Below are 21,626 nucleotides of genomic sequence, written 5' to 3' on the forward strand. Positions count from 1 at the left end.
GGTTGTGCGATAGTTGGAAAATAACTTGGACATGAAAGCACGCTTACACTCCTCCCAAGTAGTTATAGAACCAGCAGGCAAACCCTTTTCCCATTGATGAGCCATGTCTCCGAGTGAGAAAGGAAAGAGACGAAGCTTGAATCCGTCTTCACTTACTCCGTTGATCTTGGTCAAACCACAAAGGCGGTCGAACTCGATCAAGTTGTCAAAGGGGTCTTCCATTGGTAAACTGTGAAACTTATTGCTCTGCACCATGGATATGAGCCTATTCTTGATTTCAAAATTATTATTCCGAACAGCTGGTGGTACTATCCCGGACCTTTGGACATGGCTATTAGGATCATCTCCTGCACCTATGTGTGTTGCACGCCTTTGATTCGCATTCTGTTGAGGTTCCATCGCAACGTCTATTGTATCCTTTCTTAACTGATCTCTTTGCTGTCTTAAAGCTTTAGGAAGTCTATCGATGTTGTCGAGATACCTGAGAAGATTCTGACTGTCTTTAGACCTTGTTTGTATACACGGAATTGAACAAGTGCTCGATCAGTGTAATCGATTCGACCAGTCGATTGCTTGATCGAGTGGTACCTGAAAAGCAAGATAGACAAGCAGACAAGCAGACAAGCAAACCAAATCAGTATTCAAAGTGAAAATGTTATAGAACTTAATCTTGCTAAATTGATATCCAAACTGGAACAACTTAAACATCCAAATGACAGCGGCGCCAAATTGATACTAAGTTTTTTTACTGCTAATGGTATTAATCACCCAGTATTATTGTAGTATAAAGGGCTTTATCGATCCATAAGGACGCTTGCAAACAGTTTAGATGCAATCAATATTTAACAAGTTAAGCCAAGCATGAAAGGTTTTAAACTATTAGCTAAGCATGAAAGGTTTTAAACTATTAGCCAAGCATGAAAGGTTTTAAATTATTTAACAAGTTAAGCCAAGCATGAAAGGTTTTAAACTATTAGCTACTAAATTTAACACAAGCAGAAACTAAGCAAGACACAACATTGAATTAAAACAGAAATGAAACTACAAAAATAAGAACATGAAGTGAACTAGAAATGCAAGAACAGAAATGAAACAAGGTAAATAAATCAATTAAAGGGAGGTTCTGGGGATGAGATGGTGACTTCAGTGGAGATCTTTAAGTTCACTAGGTTGCTAAATCCATCAAACACAAATAGTGATGTTTCCTAGACAACAAGCTCATAAGCAAACGGTTCAATCTCTTGACAAAGGCTATCAAATTCAAATCAATTCCAAATCTCAGCTTCTGGTTGATGAACCATGAAATGTATAGACATTAAGACTCAGCTCATTAATGTCAAATAACACTTTTGACAAACAATCTCTTGGGCTAGACATGAAATTCTCTGGTATTAGATTATCCGGCATTCCATCGAACACCTCTCGGGCGTGGAAGCCTGAGAACTAATCACCACTAGAAGGATATCTAAACATTTCTACCTATGGGCAACCTAGCTACCTAAAGTTCTCCACCTACACATCTAACTCATCCCCAAAACCTAAGGAATCTTCTAAGATCTAACAAACATACTTAAGAACTGAAACCTAAAAATCTCTAAATCATGCATAACTAGATATATCTAAGAGAGAGAAGCAAAATAATACAAAGAAGCAACAGAAAATACTCAACAGATCAAAATATATGAAGTTTACAAAATTCTAAAAATTCTAAAGCAAAATGAAGAAAAACCCTAATACAACTCGAACACTCGAACGATTCCATGGCTCGGATCCTCCTGCTCGATCGGATGCAACATCTACACTTGGTCGATTTGTTCTGATTTGCTTCTTTTCCCTTGGGTAAACACCTGTTTATGCACAAACACTACAATGCATGCAATGCAAAGCTTCTACAAATGAAGAAAAACAAGGCAAATACGCATAAATGATCAAGTAATGAGACCTAGAATGACAAAAACAATTCATAAGACTAGTGCTAAAATGAGTAATATACAGACACATCAGTTGGGATAAGAGTAACTCATCCATCCTCTTTTGGGAAATATCAATCACTTGTTTAGCCACCTGGTGTTGAATTTCATTGGTCTTTTTGTTGGTGTGGGTGTTTTCCATCAACGTTAAGTGATCGGGAGCCACACCATCTCTTTTAGTCTTTAAAAGAAAAATTTAATATCCACTTTCAGAAGTTCATTTAAAAAAAAAATGCTACCAAATGTGAGAACTTACAAGTTGTTTTCCACGGCTATAGAAGCTTGTTGACCCGGCATTGTGTGTTGCTATCCCTTTCCCGCCTCGGTTACTTTTCCGGTTCTTGGATTTTTGTAAAGACGTTACCATTGTCTCGGGTTTTGTCCAATATTCTTGCACACTTCGTACAACTTGTCATTTATCCCCTTTGTAGTCTCTCCAACAACGTATTTTTTCTTCCACTCATTTAAAGTGTTGGATCATTGAATCGGCGCTTCTTTGTCAAATTTATGACGAACTCTAGGTGTCATATCTTGGTGCCAATTTAAATCTTGCTACAAGATTAAAAGATAAGTTAATTTAAACTTGTATATAAAGAAAATAATTTTCAAAAAATTATAGTATTTACGGTAAATTGTTTATACCAAAGATCTTGATCATCTGATGGCATCGACGAGTATGTAACTACTATTTTTGTGAGTAAGATTAATATAAGATCAATCAGTGGTTTTTGGAAATTATTTATGAGAAGTCGATAGGGCTTAAAGATTTATTATTAATCTATAACTATAAATTACGCAAAATATATAAAATTTTATTAAAATAAAGGAAAATATTGTTAATAGTGGTATATGATTTATAAGCTTCACAAAATCAAATTGCACCACTTTTTTTAAATAATATATAGATGATTGTCGAAGTAAGTGGTATTATTACAAATATAAAAAAATATCATTCTCTCTTGTTGGCATGGTTGTTGATTGGAAACTATAAAGTAAACAAAAAGGAGGATTATGCGGTCAGTCGGTGAACAAAATGAAACCCACATGTGGTGAAATAGAATTTTCAACAACAATAAGCAAAAGATATAATAAAAAATACAAACATCACATATAAAAGCTAACTATATTAAATTGTTAAAACATACAAAAGCAAAAGCTCCTCCAACCCTTCTGTTTTATGTGTAGAACACTTCAACCATCACTCATTGGCCTCACTCTTTTTATAAGTTAATGAATACTCTTCTCATCAAGGTTTAAGAAAAAGTTCAAAGAAAGAGATAAGAGATAAGATGAGATCTCGAGAGAAAACCGAGTCGAAATCATCTAAATCGAGTAGTACCACACATGTAATGTTTCGGTTTGCAGATTGGATAGATATAGTTCTGATGGTACTTGGTACTGTGGGAGCTATTGGAGATGGAATGTCTACGAACGTGTCGTTAGTGTTTGCAAGCAAGATAATGAATACCTTGGGCTATGGTCAACACAATCCTAATTCCACAACTTTCAAGGATGAGATTCAAAAGGTATGTTATCTTTTAGTTCAATTTTTCTTACAACTAGCACACATCTAACATAAACATTGAAGTAGAAAAGATATCACGACCAAAAAGAATGAACGGATTGGATTCATTCTACTCGAATTAAGATATTTCTTCCATAGTTCTGTATATTTTTATTGTTAATATTTCTAGAAAAATAATTTCTGTAAATAAAGATTTAAGGAATATAATCAAAATAAGACATATACTCTCAAGTACCAGCAAACTAAGCTTTTCCAAAAGTATAATCTCTAGAGTTTTCTCAAAAATACAACTCCAAACTTTTTAGTTCAAAAATAGCACAAAGACAAAAATAACGTTTACGGTTTTATAGTTTAAAAGGAGGTTTGGGTTTAGTAATTTGGTTTCAATGATTAATTCTATGATTTAGGGTTTTTTTTGGGTTTTAGGATTTAGTTCTGAAAGTATAAATTTTAGTTTAAGTTTCTTGGTATTTTCATTAAAACAAAAAATTACTGATGTTTTTGAGAAGAAAAACTTTACCTAGTGATGGTATTTTTGGAATTTAAAAAATTAATTTTTATGGTCTTTATGAGAATTACCATTAAAATAAAATATAAGATAATTATTGCAATCTTCTTATGGAAGGATATTTGAACGTATTTATATAATACTATATATATATATATATATATAAGAAGCTTTTTATATATATTCACGTATCCCTTATCAATAGTATGAAGTTCAATTAATATTAATGAATACAGACACAATGATCCAAATACAAATCCATTTTCTGTGTTAAAAGAAGGATATCGACGGTTTAGAGGTTGTTGGTTCGAGTAACGTTTGGTACGATACTATATAACATGTTCTTGTCTCGGGCCTGAGAGGATGTATGGGTTTCGGTACAGAATCTTTTTGATTATTCAAAAAAAAAAAAGATATCGACTATTATATTTCTCATTTGTCCTTTATAAATTATACTCAAAGTTCTAAGAATACTAAAGCTAGTTGTTTAAATCATATATATATTTGTAAATTTCTTTTCTATGCTTTTATTTTTGTATACTCTTTTCTTTTAGTTTATTAATATATGTTGACAAGAAAAAAATGTATTCTTGTTCATTAAAAGGTTTTTTTTGTTATACAGTGCAGTCTCTACTTTGTATACCTGGGATTGGCAGTACTGGGAGTGGCATTTATGGGTAATGTCATATAGTTTTTAAAATTGTTTGACAAGTAAAATATATATTTAAATGTATTGAGTATATTTTTTTTGTCGTGAAGAGGGTTACTGTTGGAGTAAAACAAGCGAGAGACAAGTTGTAAAGATTCGTCGAACATATCTTGAAGCTGTTCTTCGACAAGAAGTTTCGTTCTTTGATTCGGATGCTTCCACTTCTGAAATCATCCACACCATTTCAACTGATACTTCTCTCATCCAACAACTTCTAAGTGAAAAGGTAAATAGAAAACTTATTGAGATTAAACTGTTACAAAACGAATGAGTCTCTCGTTTGAGAGGTTTTGAGAAATTTTAATGAGTGTCTCATTCTCTTTCAAATTCAAAATTAATTATATAATCAAATTTTATAATAACTATTAAAATTATAACATTAAGAACCTCAGTTAAGAGATAAATACCACAAATAAAATTTCTCTCCATACAAGTGTATAGGAAATATTAAAAATCACAATTTTACATTTATAAAGGGTTTACTCGTTAAGTTTATCCTTTCAGACAACTATATATGCATAGAGGGGGTGAATGATATAGGTTCACCCTCGGGGGTGAATCTAAGAATTGTTCCACAAATAAAGAAACATTAACGAAACTTTAAAAACATGAGTATGGACATATACATATTCATAATTTTTGGACGTGCTAAACAATCATTACCTTGTTTACGAACGTTACTGAAAATATACAACTTAGAGAACCAAGTATATTTGTTTGAATATTTGAATCGGTTGACTTTTGTTATAATAAAAGTGTCAAAAATTTAATAAACTCTTTACTAAAAATAAAACTCTGAAAAGGTTATTTTAGTTTTTTTTTTCCTTCTAAGATTATTTTTTATTTACAGACATATTATAAAATTTACTGAAAAAAAAAAAAAGTGCAATATTTTTTACTTTTTAATATATAGCCCAATCCCTCAAATTTTCATTTGACCTACCGTTTATTACAAGGACATACTAATATATATCTATATGTCTATTATCTAAGATGTTTCATATTTATATTTATTGAGTTTATATTAATCTGCCTATGGATCAATTGTAACATTTGAAATAAATACAATTGAATAACTAAAACAATCTATATTTTCTAATTACTATCCTAAAATTTGTTTTTCAGGACTAGGTTGTTTTGTTATCTCTAAATTAAAATTTAATTTTACATTTTTTCAAAATTACTACAAAAATCCTAAATTTCCAAAAACCATATATTCAGACTTAATAATGAGAAAAAAATAACGTTTTTCTTAGGCATTATATTATTATTAAAGATAGATAAGAATAAGTGACTTACTTTAGTAAATAGACAATACAAAATAATTGTTGTAAACCGGTTTTGTCTTAATTTTAGGAATACACGTTCATGATTATGAAATTGATCATTTTATTTCTAAATTTATCTATCTCAGGTTCCCATATTCTTGATGCACATATCAGTTTTCATCACTGGCCTTGTGTTTTCGGCATACTTTTCGTGGAGATTAACCATCGTGGCCCTCCCAACACTTGTTCTTCTTTTAATCCCAGGGTTGATCTATGGCAATTATCTTGTTCATTTAACCAAGAAATCTTTCAGAGAAGACGTGATTGCAAACTCCATTGTAGAACAGGCTCTAAGCTCCATCAAGACCATTCTTTCCTTCACCGCGGAGACTCAAATTATCAAAAAATACTCAAAGGTCTTGGAAAGACACAAGAAGCTTGGGTTAAAGAAAGGTCTTGCCAAAGGTTTAGCTGTGGGAAGCTCAGGGATTTCATTCACCATTTGGGCTTTTCTTGCGTGGTACGGAAGCCGATTAGTGATGCACAAACAAGAAACCGGTGGCCGCATTTATGCAGCTGGAATCTCCTTTATCTTGAGTGGCATGTAAGTAAGTGAATCCTTTCATTCATATTCTCACATTGTATGAAATAGTGAAAAAGAACGTTTGTTGTGTATAGCTCTTTAGGGACGGCACTGACTGAAATAAGATATTTTTCGGAGGCTTCAGTTGCGGCGGCTCGAATATGTTCAAGGATTGATAGGATTTCTGAGATAGATGGTGAGGATACAACAAAAGGATTCATACCAAAAGATAAAATGAAGGGAAGAGTTGAGTTTGAGTGTGTAACATTCATATATCCTTCTCGTCCAAAATCCGTAGTTCTAAAGAACTTCACTCTCACAGCTGATGTTGGAGAAACAGTTGCTCTAATGGGAACTAGTGGAAGTGGTAAATCGACAGTGATTTCATTATTGCAACGGTTTTATGATCCATGTGAGGGGTTTGTGAGAATCGATGGGTTTGACATAAAGATGCTTCAGTTAAAATGGATGAGAGAACACATTGGTGTTGTGAGTCAAGATCATGCTTTATTTGGAACGTCGATAAGGGAAAATATAATGTTTGGGAAAGATAATGCATCAATGGATGAAATTATTTTAGCTGCAAAGGCTGCAAATGCTCATGGGTTTATAACACAATTACCAAATGGTTATGATACACATGTATGTATTTGAGCGTGAATTTAATTACATGATTATGGTTTTTTTGTATTTGGTTATAACATTAACATGAAAACAGGTAGGTGATCGCGGGGCACTTTTATCGGGAGGTCAGAAACAACGAATTGCAATTGCGCGTGCAATTATTAGAAATCCGGTGATTTTACTTTTAGATGAAGCAACAAGTGCATTAGATGGAGAATCTGAAACATTGATTCAAAATGCACTTGATCAAGTAGCTGCAGGGAGAACTACACTGGTAATTTAAACATTTCTCCAACTCATATATGCATCTATTTGTTTTGGTAATAGTATTCTTCTATTGTGTTACAGGTGGTGGCACATAAGCTTTCAACTGTTAGAGGAGCGAATATTATTGCCATGTTAGAAAATGGTTTCGTTAAAGAACTTGGTTCTCATGAAGATTTGGTGATGAAGAACAACCACTATGCGAAACTCGTAAAACTGCAAACAGAATTCAGCCATGAACATCGACAAGATCTTAGCGATGGGATCAAAACTCCTGAGATACGACAATATTGGGCTACTAGGAACAGTATCAACAGGCAAAGCATAAGGTCATCTCCTGATCTTGTTGTGTCTCCTAGATCATTGGAGAGCATTCACACAACCAAAATCGATGATAATAGCCCAAATACTTCATTCACTAGACTTATTCCTTTGGTTTCTCTTGAGTGGAAGTCTTCTCTCGTTGGTTGCATATCAGCTGCAACATTTGGTGCAATCCAGCCGGTTTACGCCTTAACCATTGGCGGCATGATCTCAGCTTTTTTTGCAAAAAACTCGCAAGAAATGCAGGATAAGATACGCATTTACTCCTTAATTTTCACTTCCCTCACTGTTCTCTCCATCTCCCTTAATCTCCTTCAGCATTATAGTTTTGCGAAAATGGGTGAAACGCTAATGCAAAGACTTCGGGTGAAAATGCTCGAAAAGATATTTACCTTTGAACCTGCTTGGTTTGATGTGGAAGAGAACTTCAGTGGTGAGCTTTCTTCAAGGCTTAGCAATGAAGCATCCATTGTGAAGTCCATAGTAGCAGATAGAATTTCCTTGCTTGTCCAGACCATTTCAGGTGTGACAATTGCTATGATTATAGGTTTACTAGTTTCTTGGAAACTCGCGTTGGTCATGATCGCTGTTCAACCTCTCTCTATCCTCTGCTTCTACACTAAAAAAGTTTTGCTCTCCAACATTTCCCATAATTATGCCTATGCACAAAACCGTAGCTCACAGATTGCATCAGAAGCTATATACAACCACAAGATTGTAACATCCTTAGGGTCCACGAAGAAGATAATAGAAATATTTGATAAGGCTCAATATGGGGCAAAAAGAAAGGGTAAGAACGCAACATGGCTTGCGGGCTTTGGGATGGGGTTGGCGCAGTGCCTAACCTTCTTGACATGGGCACTAGACTTTTGGTATGGAGGAGTGTTGGTTCAAAAGGGTGAAATCTCAGCCGGGGATGTATTCAAGACGTTCTTTGTTTTAGTAAGCACCGGAAAGGTTATTGCGGAAGCAGGAAGCATGACTTCTGATCTTGCCAAAGGCTCTGCCGCCATTTCTTCTGTTTTCAAGATCCTTGACCGTATTTCATCTCAAGTAAGTTACAAACATCCATTAACATTTCATCATCTTGAATGTATTTAACATATTTTCTTAGAACTATTTGTCATATATTACTAATAACTAATGCTACATGAAGGAAAATACAAACCCTGGAGAAAAATTTGAGACAATACTAGGGGGAATAGAACTAAAAGATATTGAGTTCTCATACTCTAACCGGCCTACTATTCCGGTGCTTCGACAATTTTCCTTGAACATCAAGCCTGGAACAAGCATTGGATTGGTTGGTACATCAGGATGTGGTAAATCAACAGTGATAGCTTTGATCCAACGATTCTATGATGTGGAAATAGGATGTGTGAAAATAGATGGTGTGGAATTGAGAAATATAGATATTAAATGGTATAGACAACATACTGCTCTAGTGAGCCAAGAGCCAGTTGTTTACTCTGGAAGTATCCGAGAAAATATTATACTAGGACGACCCGAAGCGACCGCGGATGAGGTGGTAGGGGCTGCTAAAGCTGCTAATACTCATGACTTTATCTCGTAAGTATGATTCTATTTTACAAATAAAACACAACTCCTATTTTCATCCTCCTTACAATTTAGGTTTTATAAAATGTGTATTAGAGTTCAACTGTTTTTATTGGATCAGTTATAGTTTAAAACTTGTGACCGTAGTTCAACTTTTTATACTTTACTTATGTTTTCTTTCATATTTTTTTACATTTGTTCAACTCTTTTTTTGTTTTTTTCTATAAAGGGCAATGGAAAAAGGATATGAGACAGAATGTGGAGAAAGAGGAATGCAACTTTCTGGTGGTCAGAAACAAAGAATAGCCATTGCCAGAGCCTTTTTGAGAAATCCTATAATACTTCTACTTGATGAGGTTACGAGTTCCTTGGACTCTAAATCAGAGCATGAGGTTCAAGACGCTCTAGCTCGGATCATGGCTAGCCGGAAGATGACTACTGTAGTAGTGGCTCACCGCATCAACACCTTGAACAATTTGGATTGTATTGCGGTGATCGCAGATGGAACCGTAGTAGAGACAGGGAGTTACGACCGCTTGAAAAATAGTAGAGGCCAGTTCTCTAAACTTTTTCATGCGCATGATCTCGAATCTTGAAGAGTTTTCTTAGAAAATTTTGAAAAGATTTTTTACAAATTAGGTATATATTAGTAAACTGAATAAGTCATATTGTAAATAAAAATAAAATGTAGTTTATAAAAATATATACTATATAATGTATATATATCATGTAGGGGAAAATAGCGAAAATCAACCCAGACTATTTGCTGGCGGTATTTTTATTCCCAAACTATGATACCCAACAAATAATAACCTAAACTCACAAAAAATTCAAATTCTCAACCTAAATTATATGAAATCAGCCAAAATCAACATATATCGAAACGGTGTTAGTTAACCATTTAACGATGATGAGTCAGCCAACACCGTGGCAATGACGGAACATCAGAGTTGAGAAAACAAAATTTTTTTGTGAGTTTAGGGTTCTCGAATTGAAGATGTCTAAAAAAATCAAAGCAGGAGTACCAATAAAAAAATGTCTAAAAAAATCATATTCCATGAAATGTCATTACTATAGAGGGTGTATCGAAACAAAATTAAAGACAATAAAATGCTTTTACTGGAGCCGGTCCTTACTATTCGGATCTTGAATAAGATATTCGGACATATTGTAATGACATGTAGAGTTTTTTCATTGGCTCGCATCTTTTTCTTGAAAAAAACTATTTTTAAAAAAGAAATTAAATAAAAAATAATAACTAACTCATATTTATGGAAATAATTTAAATTTGCTCGCATAAAATTGGTCTACTAAATTCAAAATTGTATATTTGTAAACATATTATAGATTTTTCTAATATATTTCAAACTATTATTATTCTTCTTTCACCTTTATTTGATTTTATTTGGGACATTTGCGGAAATAACATTATTTGAGAACCATTTTGCAAAAAAACCCCTTTTTGTCCATTTTTTATAGTATACTTTTTTCTATATAAAAATGACTAAATTGTAAACCCAAAACTCCAAATACTAACACTACCCCCTCAAAACTATATTCTAAATGTAAAATAGAGAACCCAAACCTAAAAAAATTCTAAAAATTAATTCAACATATTTTAATTGTGTATAAGAGGTTTAAAATGAAAATGAAAAATGTACTTTTGCAAAAGTGTATCAAGGAAACAGCATTAGTCAAAATTTATCATCTAATTTCTATTTTATTTTATATTATTATATAATACATATGTCTAATAAAATTTTAAATTGTTTTTCACATGTTACAAGTTGATTTTTTAAAACGGGCATATATTCTCAATCTATAAATAAAAAAAAGTATGTATGTAAAAAGCTTTAAACTATTATTATTTTACCATTTTAAAAAGTTTAAAATATTATAAATCATAAAACTTCTAATAGGTTCAAATATGAGAAATTGATACCAATAACCTTTTTATGATACACTCTTTTAAAAATACCCTCTTTTTTGACCATTTTCATTTTTGCCCTCTCTTATATTTTAATGGCCATTTTACCCCTATTTCAAAGAATATTCTTTCCCAAAGGAAGGAATATTCCATCCAAAAACTTTCCCGCCAAAATTTTCCCGCCAAAAAAGTTTCCGAGAAAAATTTTCCCGCCAAAAAAATTTCCGAGAAAATTTCCCCGCCAACAAAACTTCCGCAAAAATTTTCCCACAAAAAAAAATATTTTTTCAAAATTTTCCCGCCAATTTTTTTTAAAGGGTTTACAAGATTTTTTAAAGGGTCTTTTAAAGGGTTTACAAGGGTTTTTAAAGGGATTTACAAGTGTTTTTAAATGGTTTTTAAAAGATTTGTAATGGTTTATAAGGGGTTTTAGAAGCCTACAAAGGTTTTTAAATGGTTTTTAAATGATTTACAATGGTTTTTATAAGTTTTTATAAGTTTATAACAGTTTTAAAAGGATTTATAAGGATTTTTAAAGGTTTTTTAAAAGGATTTACAAGTGTTTTTAAAAGGATTTAAAAGTGTATTTAAAGGCATACAAAGATTTAAAAATAGTTTTAAAGGGTTTACAAGAAGTTTTAAAGGGTTTTAGAAGTTTACAAAGGTTTTTGAAGGGTTTACAAAAGTTTTTAAAGGTATTACAAGTTCTTTAAAATGATTTTTAAGGATTTACAAGGGTTTTTAAAGGGTTTTAGAAGTTTACAAAAGTTTTTATTAAATGATTTATCACGGTTATAAGGGGTTTAAAGGGGTTTACAAGTGTTTATAAATGTTATAAAATGATTTACAATGGTTTTAAAAGGTTTACTCAAGTTTTGAAAGGTTTTGGATGACTTTTAAAAGATTTACAAGGGTTTTTAAAGGATTTTTAAAGAATTTATAAATATTTACAAGGTTTTTTTAAGGAATTGCGGAAAAAATTTTGGGGGGAAATTTTTTTTTGGCGGGAAAATTTTTGCCGAAAATTTTTGGCGGGAAAATTTGGCGGGAAACTTTTGGCGGGAAAATTTGGCGGGAAATTTTTCGGAAGGAATATTTTTCTTGCGGGAAAGAATATTTCTTTCTTCATCATGTGTTATAATAAAGGAGGGTAATTTAGTCATTTTGTACATTAAAGAGGGTATTTTTGAAAATGGACATCTAGAGAGGGTACTTGTAGAAAAGGGTATCATAAAAAGGTTAGTTGTGCAAATCTCCCTTCAAATATTAGAAATATTTTAACAATTTCGTTAAAAAATATTATAAGTACTTAAACTCCAAATAAACTTTAAAATATTATATATATTTTCAATAAATTTTTCAATAAATATTAAACTCTATTATAATTTTAAAAGTTAAAGTATTATTATATTATATAATCAATTTTTTAATATCTTAAAGATATCTTATTTTCATAGATTTTCAAAGCTATTCAAATGTTATTTTAAAAGATTTAAATTATCTTTAATAATTAAAAACATTCAGTATATATATATATATATATAATATATGTATTTAGAATATATATATATATATATATATATATATATATATTATAATTTTATAATATTGTAAGAGTACTTAGGTTGGTTGCAAAACTCGCAATCATATGGTAGAATAGGTTATGATTGATATTTTTACGAATGCAATCTCTTACGGGTTAATCGAATAAAATCTTTTTTGTGAGTGTGTATTTCTTGAAAATACAGTCTTTTAAGGGTTGTTCCGTCAAAATATAAGTTATATATGTGCAATTTGATAAACAGCATGTAGCTGCTACTAATGAGGATATATTTTGATACATAGCTCCAAAAATATGAGTTTAAAACACCTAACTAGCCAATTAAAGGTAATTAATCATGTCTTGCATTATATACCTATTTATACATTCAATTTTTACTCAACATTTAAATAATATAATCGATTAGCTAATAGAAAATATGAGAATAGCACGGGTTAGTAACTAGTATAATGTAAATTTCTATATTTTGCGAATGCAATCTTTTACGGGTTAGTCTACCAAATTATTCACAGTGATGTGTATTTCTTACAAATTTAATATTTTACGGGTTGGACCGTCAAAACATACACTATAGGTGTGAAATTTGATAAATATAATAGGGAGGTGTTTTATTGGGGGATCCAATATTAAAAGAGAAAACCCCATGTAGTTTCTACTTGTGAGGATGTATCTACATATCTTGAATAACATGTGTCAGCACAATTTTATAGTAATTAAAACCATATAAAACAAAGATTTGACAAAATAATTAGGAGTTTAATATTATACAGAACAGTTATAATTAATCAATCAAATCTTCCATTACATTCCTATTTACACATTCAAGTCTTACTCAATTTTTAAATACTAATCAATTAGCTAATAACAAAATATGAGCATATGCGATAGCACGGGTAGTAACTAGTATATACAGTATTTCAAATGTTTCACATTATTCAAAAACTTAAATAAAAATATATTCATATGTTTCAAAATTTTACTAATTTATTATATATTTTAGAAGAAACAAAAAAAAATCAGGATCTATCTAACATCCACAAATGATTAGGTTATGTTTTCAAAGTTTCTTTTTTTGGATCATTGGTCCTCTTAGAGCAGCTCCACTGCAGGTAAGAAAGAGAGGTGCTTCTAATAAAAAAAAATTACAAAACAGGAAAAAGAAAGTACAAAGGTGCCAAAGTACCATTATAACACCGGTACTTTGTTCTGCTTTCATTCAAAATACATGTGTCATTTAATCAATGGTTTAGATTTAATTAAAAGTTGAAATATAATTAATATTATTAAAATATTATTACTTTTTAAAGTAACCCTCACAGTTTTAAACCGGTGAAGGTGGTCTTAGTACTAGTTACTAGTTCTTTTCTTATTTTGTGGTTGTAATGGTTGCATACTTTTAGTGTTTTATTTAAGAAATTTCTTTAAAACAAAAGTCAAATATGAGAAACTCTTTAATAAGAAGTTTTTTATGCTGAAATATATATATATATATAAGCTTCCTTTATTGCAATAGTATATGCTAAAATATATATTGTCACATAAGCATTTATGTACAATCCTTATTAAGATGATTATTACATTGTAAAGTAATAAATATGAGTATGCAAAAATATATATTACTCACATAAGCATTTATGCATACTTTTATTTTTCTTTCTCTATATGCATGCATGTATCTATTAATGCAGACAAGTGTTTGATTTTTCTGAGGTACAGAATCTGTTTTAGATATGGTCAATGTATATATAAGATATTCTTCAAAATATAAGAATCTATGATACATATATAAGGTCATAAATTAATAAAAATACCTAGATTTACACTTGTCATCAGAATCCACACCTGTTTAATTTTTGACAATTAGTACATGTTAGTCAATATATCATAATAAAATCTGGTGTCTATGAAAATACATTTGACTATTAGCTTATATAACATTTGAGAAAAAAAGTTGAGAGAGAGAAAAGAAGAGATGGCACATTACAGAGCATGCTCAGAGGAGGAGATCATGATGGATAGAGACAGTAACCGTCGGAGAAATGAAGAAGAAGACGAAGAGGAAGCCATGAAGGTAGCGGCTATGGAGAAGTTGCAGCGTCTTCCAACGTACGACCGGGTTACGAAGGCCGTTCTTAGAGGGATCACAGGAGGTTTCAAGGAGATTAACATGAAAGATCTTGGCGTCACGGAGAGAAAAGAGTTATTTGATAGAGTGATGATGATAGATGATGAGGATTGGCATGGAGAGTATCTACAAAGGTTGAAGAATCGTTTTGATAGGTAAAATTGCATTAAAACATAATTTTTTTTAAAGTATTTTAGAAATTAAACTTTATTTTTTGTTACTATGTCAAAAAAAAAACAGAGTCTCTTTGAATTTGCCGACGATAGAAGTCAGATTTGAGGATTTAAATTTGACTACTGAAGCCTATGTGGGAAGCAAAGATGTTCCCACAGTCATGAACTCATTCGTCAACGTTATAAAAGTAACATCTTGAACTCATTAATTTCTTAAACTCATTAGAAAAGCTGTTCCCACAGTCATGAACTCATTAGTTTCTTGTAAAACAAGAAATCTTTTTTTTTGCGTAGTCAATATGTTTCTTGTATAGCAAGAAATCAGTATGATAAGCCTTTTTATTTTACCTCTCTTTGTTATAGCTTATTGTGATAAGCAGCTAATTTTCTATTGAAAAGGGTATTGGGACTAGAATCGGAGTTCTTCGGGTTCATAAAAAGAGAATCTCAATTCTTAAGGATGTGAGCGGAATCATCAAGCCCGGCAGGTTCATCAACAATCCTTAGCTATTTGTTCTTAAACTCATGTTTTGATTATGATATTTTTGATATTAGTCCATTGAAGATCTTTTATTTTTTTTCTTAGAGAAAGAACTAACAATGTTTTGTACAACAACAAATCAATTCTCATTTTGTTTCATTTTATTACAGATTGACTCTACTTTTAGGACCACCGGGATCTGGAAAGTCTACTTTACTAAAAGCATTGTCTGGAAAAACAGAAACTGGACTAAAGGTAAAATATACACTTCAATCTTTAAAAGATATCAAAAATTTAGAATGAATTATTTTTAAGTATATGTTGTTGAATGGCTAGTCTACGGGGAAAGTGACATACAATGGTCATGAGTTGAATGAGTTCGTGCCAGAAAGAACTGCCGGCTACGTCGACCAATACGATGTTCACTTGCCGGACTTAACCGTTCGAGAAACATTAAAATTTTCTGCAAAATGTCAAGGAGTGGGAACAGGCTTTGGTATGAAACATTATCGACTTTATTTTATGTAGTGGTCTCTCCAGACTGATTATTGACATGGATGGTTGAGAACAGATATGCTTGCGGAGTTACTGAGACGGGAGAAAGACTTGAATATCAAGCCAGATCCTTACCTTGATGCGTTAATGAAGGTACAAAGAGAGATTATTAGATAGATAAATTAATGTCGAATATTGATTTTTACAATGTTGTGATATTATTTACAGGCATCAGTTATGAAAGGTCACAAGGAGTATGTAGTTACAGATTATGTTTTAAAACTCTTAGGACTTGACATTTGTGCTGATACAATAGTTGGGAATCATATGAAAAGAGGCATCTCTGGTGGGCAGAAGAAACGCGTAACTACTGGTACCAAACGAGAAGTTTTTAATAGTTTTTCGATTGTGTATTGAAATGTGTTATTTATGTGATTTGGTTTGTGTGTCTAGGTGAGATGTTGGTCGGACCAGTAGGAGCTTTCTTCATGGACAACATATCAGATGGTTTAGATAGCTCGACGACGTTTCAGATTGTCAAGTGCATCAAGCAAATGATCCATGTTTTCAAAAAAACCGCTCTTATCTCTCTTCTTCAACCTCCTCCAGAGACATTTGAGCTATTTGACGATGTCATCATTATCGGGGAAGGCCACATCGTTTACCATGGACCTCGGGAAGATGTCCTAGAATTTTTTGAATATATGGGGTTTAAGTGTCCCGAAAGAAAAGGGGTTGCTGATTACTTGCAAGAAGTGAGTTCTCCAACAACATTCTTGTTTTTAGTGAAACTTATTTTCTACCTTGAATTATACTAATCAACATTACATTTTTTCAATTAGATTTTATCCAGAAAAGATCAAGAACAATATTGGGCTAATCTAGAGCTGCCATATCGTTATATATCAGCAGAACAATTCAAGGAAGGCTTCAAACGGCACCATTTGGGAAGCACAATGCTGTCTCAGCTTGCAACACCATTTGATCGTATGAACAATCACAGAGCAGCTTTGACAAAGACAAGATATGGAGCTAGCAAGTTGGAGCTACTAAAGGCATGCTTAGAACGAGAAAGGATTCTAATGAAGAGGAACTTACGTACTTTTGTCTTGAAGTCACTTCAGCTTATTATCAATGCGTTTATAATTGGAGTCGTTTTTTCGCATCAAAGGGAGTATCACAGTACGATAGAGGATGGAATCATATACATGGGAGCTATCTATTTGGAAGTACAATCGATTATATTCTCAGGGTTTTTCGAACTTCCGATGACTATTGAAAAGCTTCCAGTGTTCTACAAGCAACGTCGTTTCAGCTTTTACCCATCATGGGCGTTCTCGTTACCAACCTCAATCATCACCTTCCCTTTATCATTCATTGAAGTCCTCATTGTGGTTTTCATAGTATATTTCTTCATTGGATATGATCCAACCATCACCTCGTAAGCTTATCTTAACATTCCATAAGTTTTTATTTGCTATTTCTACTATTAAGTACATCTAAATATAATATGTATTTTTGTCACTATAGGTTCCTTAAACACTACTTAGTTCTAGCATTGTGTGGACAAATGTCGTATGGACTCTTTCGGTGTATCGCTGCAGTGACTCGAAATCATGTGGTTTCAAACACAATGGGATGTCTTGCTGTGATGTGGCTGATGACATTCAGTGGATATGTGTTGTCACGAAGTAAGTCTTATGGAAATGAATGTTCTAAATTCATTCAATTGTATAATTCAAAAGCTTAATAGTGATGAGTTGTGTTTCACAGATCAAGTGCACAAATGGTTAACATGGGCGTATTGGACATCACCAATGATGTATATTCAAACAGCTATTTCGGTTAACGAATTCCGCAGCAATTCATGGAAAGATGTAATTTCCTAGAAAATATTTCTTTAGTTTTCAACACATTTTTTGGAATCTAAACTTTACTATGTACTATTTGCAGGGTTTGGGAGTTGCGGTCTTAAAATCGCGAGGATTTTTTGTAGAAACTTATTGGTATTGGATTGGAATTTTAGCATTGATCATATCCACAATCTTGTCCAACATTGTTACATCGTTGTGTCTGGCTTTTCTTAAACGTGAGTGTCCTCATTTACTCTTCCTAAACTTATGTATTAGAGAAATACAAATTACATCCTTTAAACATATATATTTTTTTAATACTTGTAGAGTATGGAGTATCCAAGAGTGTTGTTTTACCAGACGAAAGTGAAGAAACTGATAGCAAATATACTATAACGGATAGAAACTATTCAAGAATCACGGTGCAACCATTCATCGAAAGTATGACCTCGAATAACTCTCTCTTTTCTTCTCCTTTGTAAACATCATGATCCCAAAAATGGTTTAAATTATATAGAATTTGTAACAGTGAGGACTTGCAACGAGAAAAAACTGCTTATACCTTTCAAGCCTCTATACATGACATTTGAGAACATCACATATTCAGTTGATACTCCAAAGGTATGAGAATGAAATTTTCAATAAACATAGAGTACATGAGCAAGATTTTTTTTTAATTTAAAAGAAGAATTTTGTAGGAGATGAAAGAAAATGGCATAAGAGATGATAAAATAGTACTATTGAATGGATTAAGTGGTGCTTTTAGGCCTGGCGTTCTTACTGCACTTATGGGCGTGAGTGGCGCTGGAAAAACTACATTGATGGATGTTTTAGCCGGGCGTAAAAACACAGGATACATTCATGGAGAAATACATGTCTCTGGATTTCTTAAAAAGCAGGACAGCTTTGCTCGTGTTTCGGGTTATTGTGAACAATCTGACATACATTCCCCTCTTTTAACAGTCTATGAGTCTCTTCTTTATTCTGCGTGGTTGAGGTTGCCCACTGATATCGACACACATACTCGAGAGGTTAGTGTCTCTAAATATATGATAATCAATCTCCTTTATAAGAACCATATAACTAATAGAAATGTGCAGCTCTTTATTGAAGAGGTGATGGAATTGATAGAGTTAAAACCATTGAGGAAGATGTTGGTTGGAAATGTGGGAGTTAGTGGGCTTTCGACCGAGCAAAGAAAAAGGATGACAATCGCGGTAGAGCTTGTAGCCAATCCCTCTATTCTTTTCATGGATGAGCCAACATCTGGATTAGATGCAAGAGCGGCCGCAATTGTCATGAGGACAGTTAGAAACACTGTTGACACAGGAAGAACTGTTGTTTGCACCATCCACCAGCCGAGTATCGATATTTTTGAATCTTTTGATGAAGTAACTCATAAATTACTTTATTTTATGTTTCTATTACTTTTACATGAAGCTTTATATGTACCTAACTTTCAGTTTTTTAGCTTTTCTTATTGACAAGAGGAGGAGAAGAGATATATGTTGGTCCAATTGGCCACCATTCCTCTCAACTAATCGAATATTTTGAGGTAAGAGGGAATAAGTGAAACTATTTTCTCAGCACCTCTTCTTCTTCACAATTTATAATTTGACATCATTATTTTTAGGGAATAAGAGGAGTAGGAAAAATAAAAGAAGGTTACAATCCAGCAACATGGGCCCTTGAAGTTACAACAAGGGCACAAGAAGATGTTCTTGGTGTCAGATTTTCTGAAGTATACAAAAACTCGAACCTTTACAAGTAAGTTGAGTTACACGCAAGCATTCATAAAAAAAATATTATAATTTAAAAAATCTCCTAAACACTTGTTGTGTGAATATAGGAGAAACAAAGATCTGATTAAGGAATTGAACATGGTTCCTCCTCATGCACAAGACATTCATTTCTCAACAAAATATTCAAAATCTTATTTCTCTCAATTCCAAGCTTGCTTGTGGAAACAACACAAGTCATATTGGAGAAATGTTCCTTATAATGCGGTGCGTCTCGGTTTTGGGGCTGCTGTTGGAATCATGTATGGAATCATCTTTTGGAACCTCGGCAAAAGAAAAGGAACAAGACAAGATATCTTCAATAGTGTAGGCGCACTGTCAACCGTTATTGGCTTCTTAAGCTCGCAAAGTGCGGCATCTGTGCGTCCTATCGTAATCGCTGAACGTATAGTTTTTTATCGAGAAACAGGTGCTGGAATGTACTCTTCTCTACCCTATGCATTTTCACAGGTATTTTCTTTCTATGTACCAATTAACCCTATCATATGTTTTGGTTTCTAAACTTGAAAACATGAAACCATTTTGAAGGTGATAATCGAGATTCCTTATATAATGGCTCAAGCTTGTATCTATGGAGCTATCGTCTATGGGATGATAGGATATGAATGGACAGCTTCCAAATTTTTGTTGAATATATTATTTACCTTCATCAGCATCCTATACTCTATATATACCGGTATAATGGTCATTTCCGTAAGTCCTACTCAAGAAATCGCTTCGATACTCAATGGAGTCATATCCACATCGTGGAACGTCTTTTCAGGATTCACCATTCCTCATTCTGTAAGTAACCATCTCTTAGTTACAAAGCCTCTTTAAAATTTATCAAAAATATTTGTAATTAATTAATCGTAAAAACTTTCAGCTTGGTTATAAGTGCTCATTACTAATTTTGATATTAATTTTTCAGAGAATGCCGATATGGTTAAGATGGTTCACGTACGTGTGTCCAGGGTGGTGGGGGTTGTACGGAGCGACAATAGCTCAATATGGAGATGTAGAGACGAAGCTCGATACGGGTGAGAAGGTGGATGAGTTCATGAAAAATTATTATGGTTATGAATACAACTTCTTGTGGGTTGTCTCACTTGCCCTCATTGCTTTCTCTTTGTTTTTTGCATTTATCTATGCTTTCTCTGTTAAGGCTCTAAATTTCCAAAAGAGATGAGAAAGTTTGTGAACACTAATATCTCATTATCTACTTGTTTGATCATCAATTTGTTATAAAATTAGGTTTTTGTTATGGTAGAAACATAATTTGGGTTTGTACATAGAATATTACTATCTCAGGTCTAAGAATATGACATATAGCCTTAGACCAAATAATATAATACAAGAAAAACTAAACTTTGAACTTTGAATATTGTCGCCTTGTCATGGCCATCATCATATATAGCCAGCAAGAAAAGAAAAACTTGGTAAAAAAACCAGTTGGGAAACTTTGATGTTTTCTGTTAGAAGACATCAAAAAGTATTTAATACGACTATTATACTTTTGCTATATTCTCTTTGAATAAAATTAAAGGGCTTAACTATAATTTTAGAGGCTGTTATTGGTTTATTGATTTGTAAATCTATATAGGATTTGTGAATCCTTATTAATTATAAAATCAAAATACATGGATTTTGAAATAATATGTTTTATCCTTGGATTTGAATCCTTCTATTTTACACTCTCAAATCATTTCAAATCCATTTAAAATATACAACATATTTTAAAATACAAAAAGTCACTAAACTAATAACATGGGATATTAACTAGAATTTATAAATCATACAACCAATAACACGTGGTTTTGATAATTATTTTAAAATCAGTCATTGAATAACATATGATTTTTTTTGGGTTTTTAATCCATTAAACTTAATAAACCCCCCCC

The 21,626-nt window shown here is 32.4% G+C and overlaps 2 protein-coding genes across 2 annotated transcripts; both read left to right on the forward strand.

Annotated features, from left to right (window-relative positions):
• Nucleotides 1-3,259: 3,259 nt before the first annotated feature.
• LOC17885725 (putative ABC transporter B family member 8) lies at nucleotides 3,260-9,986 on the forward strand. Its single transcript, XM_023783060.1, has 9 exons — nucleotides 3,260-3,496; nucleotides 4,626-4,680; nucleotides 4,763-4,938; nucleotides 6,127-6,584; nucleotides 6,659-7,205; nucleotides 7,282-7,461; nucleotides 7,536-8,828; nucleotides 8,932-9,344; nucleotides 9,562-9,986. Exons 1-9 carry the CDS (start codon nucleotides 3,260-3,262, stop codon nucleotides 9,926-9,928), a joined length of 3,726 nt encoding a protein of 1,241 aa, XP_023638828.1. The 3' UTR covers nucleotides 9,929-9,986.
• A 4,773-nt stretch (nucleotides 9,987-14,759) lies between these two features.
• LOC17885804 (ABC transporter G family member 38) lies at nucleotides 14,760-20,989 on the forward strand. Its single transcript, XM_023783438.1, has 21 exons — nucleotides 14,760-15,100; nucleotides 15,186-15,306; nucleotides 15,518-15,606; nucleotides 15,770-15,854; nucleotides 15,936-16,095; nucleotides 16,171-16,247; nucleotides 16,323-16,467; nucleotides 16,548-16,849; nucleotides 16,937-17,535; nucleotides 17,625-17,785; nucleotides 17,868-17,971; nucleotides 18,048-18,183; nucleotides 18,275-18,388; nucleotides 18,477-18,568; nucleotides 18,646-18,978; nucleotides 19,048-19,338; nucleotides 19,419-19,502; nucleotides 19,581-19,714; nucleotides 19,797-20,196; nucleotides 20,275-20,529; nucleotides 20,657-20,989. Exons 1-21 carry the CDS (start codon nucleotides 14,793-14,795, stop codon nucleotides 20,912-20,914), a joined length of 4,248 nt encoding a protein of 1,415 aa, XP_023639206.1. The 5' UTR covers nucleotides 14,760-14,792; the 3' UTR covers nucleotides 20,915-20,989.
• Nucleotides 20,990-21,626: the final 637 nt, after the last annotated feature.

Source organism: Capsella rubella, unplaced genomic scaffold (genome assembly GCF_000375325.1).
Source record: "Capsella rubella cultivar Monte Gargano unplaced genomic scaffold, Caprub1_0 scaffold_5, whole genome shotgun sequence".
Classification (NCBI taxonomy): domain Eukaryota; kingdom Viridiplantae; phylum Streptophyta; class Magnoliopsida; order Brassicales; family Brassicaceae; genus Capsella; species Capsella rubella.